This window comes from Gossypium raimondii, chromosome 3 (genome assembly GCF_025698545.1).
Source record: "Gossypium raimondii isolate GPD5lz chromosome 3, ASM2569854v1, whole genome shotgun sequence".
NCBI classification, from domain to species: Eukaryota; Viridiplantae; Streptophyta; class Magnoliopsida; order Malvales; family Malvaceae; genus Gossypium; species Gossypium raimondii.
This window is the reverse complement of record NC_068567.1, coordinates 58,827,111-58,836,870: the sequence shown is the minus strand read 5'-3', so window position 1 is coordinate 58,836,870 and position 9,760 is coordinate 58,827,111. Positions and strand designations below refer to the sequence as shown.

Sequence of the window (9,760 nt, the reverse complement as noted above, 5' to 3'; positions counted from 1 at the left end):
AATATTCAACCAAACTCTTTTTTTATTTTATTTAAGTAGTTTATTTCTTTTCTTTTGATTTTTTTCTTTTTATTCATTTTACGTGCGTTTTTAATTTTAATTTGCAGATATAAGGTGAGTTTAACATTGTTTCTCGGAAATATTTTTGGATTAAAAAGTACTTTTAAAAAGTTTAAATGTATTTTGTTTAGTAATGTTTTATCTCAAAAGTGCTTTCGAGATGCAATGCTAAATTAACCATTATTTTGTAGGTATTATTATTGTCTTTATAAGTTGTGATAGACAGATGATGGTATATGTTGTCGTGAAACTCCATCGATTTCCAACAATTTATTTTGAAAAGTAGGTGGCTATTTGTTGACTTCTTAATTTGTTTCTGTTTTGAGAGTATTTTAAAATAATAAATAATTTCACGAGTCGGTTTCAACCTGTCTTGTCTTAAGGTTTATATATATATTTTCTATTGTTTAATAAATCTTAACTTTCATAAATTTTAGTCTTGTTTATGCATGTAATCTGGGTTCTCTCCAATTTAGTGGATGCTCAATTCTCTTGTTGATTTTTGTCCACCGCTTTGAACCATCCATGATTGATTTCTTTATCATATTAAGTGCTTACAGTCATTCCAAATATGTCATGTTTGAGTTGTAATAGAGCCAATTGGCAACATGTCATAATGTTTATTGATGTGGAGGTTGAAACCTTTTTTGTATTGATGAAACTTATCCTTCCTCACTTGCGACGAGTGTTTATTTTTTCCCCGAATTGTATAGTTCTATTCATGAATTTTTTTTAGAAAAATACTGAGATAAATTCTATAATATAACTTTTAAATACATATTTATATTCAATAATATTTAACAAAATACTACTATATAGATTGCTACGTAAATAAAATATAAAATATAAAATTTCTAGTCAATTGTTATAATTATTATTGTGCTTTGCTTAGGGACGACGACGTGGTCAACTTCTCAAATAAAATTGAGGGTTATTATATTATATAATATTTAATTTGTTTTTCAAATTGATATATGAGTTTGTCTTAAAGCTTCACTTTAATATTTGATTTTAAAAAATTTTAAGTACTTGAATTTAATTTTAATGTTCAATTTGATACTTGAACTTTATTATTTTGTCTCATTTAATTACTCGTGTTTTTTATTAGAGTACATATGTCAAACATTTATTGAGTTGTTTTATCTAAATATTAAATTAAACATTAAAACTAAACACAAATTAATAACATATTTTTAAGAATATAACAAAAAAAATCTCCAATCTTATTTGGTTTTGCATGAATTCTTTTTCTGATTTATAGCTTTTTCTTAACCATGAAATGCAACTGTAAAAATAATAAAATACCAATAATTAATAAATGGCAGCAAATTTATCTAATTAGCACGACAAATAGCAACATGATAGTTAGTCTACTGCTATTTTTCTTTTTCTTTTTCTATGAAAAAGACAACCGAAAAATTAAAATTAAATAATAAAAAAATACAAAATGAAAGCGTCCAAATCAGGTTACAAGAAAAAAGAAAAAGAAATTGCTTTGTGGTTAGGTTGGCTCGAGCCTTCGAGGCACTTGACTTGGTCTCACCCTATCAAAAAGTATATCCTTTTTCTTAATTTCTTTTCATTGAAAATTAATTTTTTTAAATCAATATATATTTTAATAGTTTGATTAAATAGTTTTTGGGAGTAATATCCGATATTTACTATGAACAAAGTTTATAATTAAAAGGGTGATCAATTCTAAAGCCTTGACGTGGCATGTTTTTTTTATATTTATTTTATAATTTATATTCGAGATTTATAATTATTTTTTTCGATAATATTATTTCTAAAGTTAGAATCTCGTTCTTTTTTGAAAACACAACACCTGTTGATAATTAGCTGAGTTTTTGATGCTGTGAATCTGTGATCCGTTTAGTGGCAGTAATGATTAATGGTGCAGTGATGCATCTTTGTTGGTTTAACTAAAAGATTTAGAGAATATCAAAACCCTTAATTATTGTCCCTAAAAAATACTTAATAATAATAATAATAATAATAATAATAATAATAATAATCAAACAGATCAATCATGTACTTAGGCTCATGCATCTTGATTTAACTAAATGATTACCAGTTGCAATGATGCATTAATGCCTTGTAATCAGCCTTATGCCTCTTTCATTATTATAGGAAAAAGAACAGATCAATCATGTTCATGTTCAGGTTAATGTGCATCCTCTCACTAATTATTGGTTTTATTATTAAATTGACTCTTAAATTAGATTCTAATTTCAGATTGGTCATCGAAAGTTTTTCTTTCAAGAGCAAGTCTTATACTATATATAAATTTCATCCCTTATTCCAATAAAAACGTAACATAATAACATATTATTACTAGATACCGTGCACTTTTAGCATAAAACAAAACGAAATAGCAATAATGCCCTAATTATTTCATTCACGATCATTTCTCTTTAAAATAGATATTATTTTTTCGATTTTGTAAAATTCAAATTAGACATTATTTAAATCAGATCGATTTATTTATCACTCAATCTAGTGATTATCTAATTTCATGTTATAGGATCCCATTTATCCAATATAGCAACTTGGATAAAATTATCTAAATAAAGGCAAAAGTGTTAGGAATTAGGATCTTCTTCGCTGCTAAGGAAAGTTTTAAATTAAAATAATGTAAAGAACAAGTGTTCCGTGTTCAGCCATTGACTTTTAGGGTAGCTTAGAACATGGGATGGGATACTTTTTTTTTTCCCCAATTTTCCTTTTATCTAATTTTAAAAATAATTATATTTTTCAATAAATATGATTATGTCATATATATATATATAGATCTACGTATGCTCTGATACAGATACTATTTTTTTTGTTTTGAATTTTAAAACAAAGTCAATTAGTAAAACAAAAGAAGGGTAAATTAGTCAAAGTGTGTATGCAAAGGGAAACTTCATGGTTCAAACTTGAAGCCATGATGAGCTGCTTGTAAGTTGTATTATAGTTTCAACTTTCAAGACGGCTATAAAAATTGCTTGTTTTGACCAAAACAACCTTGGAAAGACATTGTAGTAAACTCACTAACATTTTGCTCCGCGTGCACAACACGTACCAATCAAATTACTACGAACTCCTACGTTGTCGCGATTCTGCTAGCTTTCGAGAAAAGGCCAACATTGAGAATCGATGGTTCACCGGGTTTAGTTTTCTTACCCTTTTTAACCATTCAACTCCATTTCCTCCTGCTTATCTAGTAATTCATGAAGGGGTTAATTTCGTCAAACGATCCCAGACTGTATGACATGTATTTGAAATGGTTAAAATGTGATGTTAGTCCCTGTACTTTGAAATTTTTTAACATTTAGTCCTATACTTAAAAAAGTTAAAAAATAAAGTTGTCCTGCTTTATTGATTTAAAAATCTCAATTCAATTATTAAAATTATAAATATTTTTTTATCAAAATTTATCAATATTTCATATCGATTAGGCTACCCTCATGTAATGTGACATCTTGACATATGAATTAATAGTAAATATGTTAGGTTGGCAAATTTTAACTGAAATTACTAATGGTGATAATAATTGGACATTCTTAAATTGAAAAAGTGAGAAGATGGAATTTTTAACTTTTAAAGTATAAGGATTAAATTTCAAAATTTGTCTAAGTATAGGGACTAACAACATATTTTAACCAGTTTAAATCAACCCTTAAACTTCAAGATGATTGTTGTATCAATTGCATTCTTTTGTTAATTTAGTCATTAATTAGGCATTAAAATCCTTTCGAATATGACGTGAAGCATATTTAAAATAAGTAGATCAAATTGTAAATACATTCGTATCTATCACATTGATAAGTTGGATATAAACAAGTGGTTGGACCAATTTAGAAATTGAACCACAGTTTCAGGATTTTCTGTGAAATTAACCCTTTTAAAATAATTAACAAATTTAAAAAATAAAATATATTTTTTCTTGCACCGAATAATAATAATTTAGCCGGTAAGGAAAATAAAGCCGCGTTTTTTAAAGGGCTTTGAGGCGAAAGAAAGAAAGAAAGAGGAAAGCGAGGAGAGTTAGCTGGTCAGCACTCAACAAGCACGATGGTTCTTAGAAACAGTACCTAAAAACTACAACAAAATCAGAATCTTAATTCAAACATTAAAAAAAAAGCCTTCACCAGCTGGTTCCTATGGACGTATTTACAATCGTTTATATTAATCCACTTTAGCCATTTCCTTCAATCGTCTCTATTTCCCCCCCCCCCCTTTATCCTTTTTTGTCTTTCTTCATTTTCTTTTCACTCCAAAACTGGTACTTGATCTTTCTCTCCCTTTCATCTTCTTATATTGGTTGTTATGTATGTTTAGATCTTTGGGTGTTTGATCTTTTTTTCTTTTAGCTCTAGAAAGGTGCTGACTTTGTTTACTTACTTTTTTTGGTTTAGTGGATATTAGTGAAAAAAGAAATCACTTTTTTTTTCCTTTTTAATTCCGATACTCTGATCTGATATGAGATTCTTTTGATGCTTAGATTTGTGGTTTATGCATGAAAAATTTGTGGTATTTTTTGAAGTTTCAGTTCTGGGATTATTGAAAGTTCACATTTTTTTTTCAGTGTAATTGATGAGATATCATTGGATGAGGAAAATAGAGTTGTGGGGGAAATATTGATTGTTTCATGGGCAATACATGCCGTGGATCTTTAAAGGGGAAACTTCATAAGGGCGACAATCAGCCCAAAGACCATTGTTCTAGCCGCAACAACACTTCGTCCGGCCGTTCAACCACCGCCACCGATTATTCCCCTTCTACTTTAAACTCTCAACAACTGATTGCTCAAGAATTCTCCAAAGAAACCAACCAAAAAGAAACCCATTTGCCTGTCATTAACCCTACCAAGAAAGACAACAACAATAACACCATGAGACGTGGTATTGATCACCAGGCTTACTATGTTTTGGGTCATAAAACAACCAACATCCGTGACCTTTACACTTTAGGTCGTAAGTTAGGACAAGGACAGTTTGGGACTACTTACTTGTGTACTGAGATCTCTACAGGCACTGAGTATGCCTGTAAGTCTATATCCAAAAGGAAGTTGATCTCCAATGAGGATGTGGAGGATGTTCGGAGGGAGATTCAGATAATGCACCATTTGGCTGGTCATAAGAATATTGTGACCATTAAAGGTGCATACGAGGATACTTTGTATGTGCATATTGTGATGGAGCTTTGCTCTGGAGGTGAATTGTTTGATCGGATTATCCAGAGGGGGCATTACTCCGAGAGGAAAGCAGCTGAATTGACTAAGATCATTGTTGGGGTTGTCGAGGCTTGTCATTCTCTCGGGGTTATGCATAGAGATTTAAAGCCTGAGAATTTCTTGTTAGTTAACAAGGATGATGATTTCTCTCTAAAGGCCATTGATTTTGGACTCTCAGTCTTCTTTAAACCCGGTAAGCAATGAAATGTTCTTCCTTAATGTTGCAAGTTTATATTTTTATGGATTTGAAGCAACTTTAAGTAGCTGGAGGCTGGAGCATATACCAAGTAATTAGTGGAGAATCATTTTTCATGACACATTTAATTCGATACTTGCTCCTCTTTTATTAGGTCTATTACTTGATCTTGTTTAACATTTGGACTTAATAATCAAAGAGTCAAAATTTCTTATTTTAGCGAGTCACGGAGTAATTTCGACCCCTTTAGTATATAATGAAACCGATGTCGTTTGGAATAAAGTTTATTGATATAATGTGTGGTTTGCAATGTTAGACCAAGTTTTTACCGACGTGGTTGGCAGTCCATATTACGTTGCTCCCGAAGTACTTCTGAAACATTATGGACCAGAAGCAGATGTATGGACTGCAGGAGTTATACTCTATATATTGCTAAGTGGTGTGCCACCATTTTGGGCAGGTATTGATGATGTTTTTTTGGTTCTATATCTTAATGAACTTTTAAGTAATTCTTATACTTACGACTATTTGTCTGTCAATTTTTTCAGAAACACAGCAAGGAATATTTGATGCAGTGTTAAAAGGACATATTGACTTTGATTCAGACCCTTGGCCCCTAATATCTGATAGTGCAAAGGACCTAATTCGAAAGATGTTATGCTCTCGACCTTCAGAGCGACTGACTGCTCATGAAGTATTATGTATGTAACATTTACCACCTCTCTATTATCATCCAAGTTAGTGTTAATGAAATGAAAAAAAACGACGGATCTCTCCATATTTGCTAGTCGCTTAACTTGGGGTCTTCAAAATGGTTCTGAAACTTAAATTGTGATATCTTTTGCCTTTTGTATTGTTTAGGTCATCCTTGGATTTGTGAAAATGGGGTTGCTCCTGATAGGGCTCTGGATCCAGCTGTACTTTCTCGCCTCAAACAATTCTCTGCAATGAATAAACTAAAGAAGATGGCTTTACGGGTAAGACTCTTGGGAAATGCATGCGCCTGAGTCTGCGTCTGTGACCTGTCTGTGCATTGCGAGAGAAGAAACAGGATGTATATGTAAAACTAGGATCCTGTCTAATGAGTCTCACGATGTTTTCTTCGTGTCATTAAGGCCTAATACACAATCAGTGCAGCAAAAGCTAGCTGTTTCTCATTAAACATGCTCTTTTTTAGAGTTAATGTGGTCAACTCGTTCTGAAAGTAAGCTCCACCATTTTGTTACTATCAGGTAATAGCTGAAAGTCTTTCCGAGGAGGAGATTGCTGGTTTAAGGGAAATGTTTACGTCTATGGATACTGATAACAGTGGTGCAATCACATTTGATGAACTCAAAGCTGGTTTGCGAAGATACGGCTCTACCTTGAAAGATACAGAGATAAGGGACCTTATGGATGCAGTAAGTTTGTTTGGTCTGAATATTTGGTTCTTAATCTTCAGCTTCCTTAATAAGTCTTCATATTGCTTCTTATTCATTTGGTCTAATTGGCTAAATGTCAATTATATGTTTTCATGAATTTATGCGGGATAGCAGATAGCTTGGTATAAAGGCTAAGTCATATGATTGAGAATGCTTGTTTTTAAATATACTTTTGTACAAGGGTGGCAAAGATTTAATGACATATGTAGTTACTGTACTTTGTTATGTTATTTCCTGTATTAGTTGCAAGTTTGCAGCCTGATCATCTCTGCTCTTGTTTATTTGTTTTCAGGCTGATGTCGATAATAGTGGGACCATTGATTATGGAGAATTTATAGCTGCAACAGTTCACCTTAATAAACTAGAGCGTGAGGAGCATCTCGTTGCTGCATTCCGATACTTTGATAAGGATGGAAGTGGGTATATTACAGTTGATGAGCTTCAACAAGCTTGTGCTGAGCATAACATGACAGATGTTTTGCTCGAGGATATAATCAGAGAAGTTGATCAAGATAATGTAAGTCATATTCTCGAGCTAGCTGATTTGTTTCATCGATTTTTATAGTTCTTCTCTTATATGGTTGAGAGTAAATGGTAATAGCAGGGTACAATGTCTAAGTACCTTTGCAGGTCCTTGATCCTCATTGCACTTCTTTATCAGTTGGAATAGGTCTTCTTTTTTTATCCTTTGATCGATGATTTAAGTTTTGATTTTCTGCTTCTACAGGATGGAAGAATCGATTATGGTGAATTTGTTGCCATGATGCAAAAAGGCAATGCAGGAATCGGTAGACGAACCATGCGAAACAGTGTGAATATAAGCATGAGAGATGCCCCAGGTGCTATGTAATCTCCAGCTGCGCACACATCATGTACAGGTAAGCAACTGGCATCGGAGTTGGCTTAGGTTAAAAATTGGATTAAATGGACATTTCAACTCACTTTGGACCATGAAATTTGAAATGGTCTGCAACAGTGTAATTCTAAAGACTCGTGCAATCATAGGCGATGAACTGTTCAAGCCTAGCTTGACCACTTATCTAATCTACTCGTTCAATTAGCTTATAGAACTGTTGTGATACTTGCTATGGTTGTGCATTTAATTTGTACGGATTGAGAGACTTCTTCCATTACCGGACTGTTTAATCTTATGCGATTTATATGTTACTAATTTTCAGTTTGTTGGCAGATTGTACAGCAGATCCAGAAGATGATGACTCATGACAAAAGTGATCGGGAAACGGTTTTGGTTCGTCGCATGCTCCAGGACGGGTTACTTGATGTTGTTTGTTTGAGCCTTAGAGAGATGCTGTTGGTTTATGGAATGCCATAGGTTTTGTAAAACTTTGAGGAGTGTGGAAGTGTTAAAGTTATTCAAAATTACCAAGCTCATTAGTTATGTCTTTGATTGATGTTTTTTCAGTATGATTTTTCGAAGATTTGCAGAAATTGTGCTTTGATACTGCTGCCTTTTTTTTTTCCCCCTGTATGCTTATTGCCTTTTCAGCTTTATATTCCCAACGTTTTGACCAGGTCATTAGTTTTAAATGCTCGAATAGAGGTGAAACTAGTAAAAGTATCATGGAGGTCTTTGGCAAAATTTATCCTCGGTTTAAGCATTTAGCCTAAAATATAAAATCCCAGAATTATTAGGAAGCCAGGCAGCCAGCATATATTCCAAGAAAATCACTTTATATGAGCTGATTGATATTGAGTCACCATCAAAACTCAAGAATCAAAACCATGGGTGAGATTCCCCTTTCTGGGATCAACTATAAAGCAGCAAATTTATATTAGATTTGCAGAATATACTTGCTGCATAAATGCCTTATGTTTCACACAATCTTTGATTTCCATGAATTCATATTGTTGGAATTTATAAATGTTTCAGTAAGTATATGCTATGCTGCCACATTTTATAGGATCTTAGAGAAATGTAATTTTCACTAACACAAATTACTCTTCTTTGCGGCTTAATTTGACTTTTAACACTAAATAATCTGCTATTAAATTTATTTCTTTTTACAAAATATTTAAAAAATATAAGACCATCACATTTAAACCTAAAATACTATAATCTTGAAGTCTCACCTTTTATTGTTTTAACTAAAATTTATTTACTTTTTACATAATATTTTATAAATATGTTTTAACCAACCAATACTGTAATTTGGTATATATATAATTGCTAATAAGGACCAAAACTTTTACCTTTCAAGAGGTAACTCAAATTTCAACATGTTGGAAGAGTCCAAACTTGTTTGTTATCTTGTCATTGCCTCTTAAATGACGAATTTCGAAAAATTAATTTTAATAAATTATAAAATAAACATGAAACATGTCTTAAATAAAATATATTTATATAAATGATTGTACGTTGAAAACATGGTTTGGTTTCTATATATATATATTTGGTTTATATCTAATTTAATAGTTATATTTAAGCATTTAATCAAGTTGGTATTCAATAGCGTTAACATATAAGTTGGTTAGTGCAATTTTTTATTACATGGAAGATATAAAGCATTTGAACATGTTGGAACACTATTCATAACCTCAATTATTAAGTGTTTAAATGTATTTGATTACATGCCTTTAACCGAATTAAAACTCAATTGATGGAAGCTTCAAAGACCAAAATTGAGATTGAGTTAATGTATTTGAGTTTGGCATGAAAGCTCAAAGTGGTACCTATATATATATTTTTCAATTAAGTACTTATTTGTGGTTTGTGTTAAACAAATTAGTACCTACCCTCTCCCTCTTGATCTCCATCTCCATCTCTCCATTAGATTTTTCTCCGTGCTTTTTCTCATTTCTGATCAGATTTTTCACCAAAAAGAGAGCTTATTTCGTTGATTCGGA

General features: G+C 31.7%; 1 protein-coding gene across 1 annotated transcript; it reads left to right on the top strand.

Moving 5' to 3' along the window:
- The first annotated feature begins 4,060 nt into the window (after positions 1 to 4,060).
- LOC105795030 (calcium-dependent protein kinase 26) lies at positions 4,061 to 8,344 on the top strand. The gene is made up of 9 exons (XM_012624461.2): positions 4,061 to 4,327; positions 4,631 to 5,471; positions 5,791 to 5,934; positions 6,023 to 6,175; positions 6,336 to 6,451; positions 6,707 to 6,874; positions 7,188 to 7,412; positions 7,623 to 7,773; positions 8,085 to 8,344. The coding sequence occupies exons 2-8, from the start codon at positions 4,694 to 4,696 to the stop codon at positions 7,743 to 7,745; spliced, it is 1,707 nt and encodes a 568-aa protein (XP_012479915.1). The 5' UTR covers positions 4,061 to 4,327; positions 4,631 to 4,693; the 3' UTR covers positions 7,746 to 7,773; positions 8,085 to 8,344.
- Positions 8,345 to 9,760: the final 1,416 nt, after the last annotated feature.

Coding starts and splice junctions, on each gene's coding strand:
- LOC105795030 (XM_012624461.2), top strand. CDS start 4,694: ATGGGCAATACATGCCGTGGATCTTTAAAGGGGAAACTTCATAAGGGC. Junction 5,472..5,790: donor CTCAGTCTTCTTTAAACCCG/GTAAGCAATGAA, acceptor TTGCAATGTTAG/ACCAAGTTTTTACCGACGTG. Junction 6,452..6,706: donor TAAAGAAGATGGCTTTACGG/GTAAGACTCTTG, acceptor TGTTACTATCAG/GTAATAGCTGAAAGTCTTTC.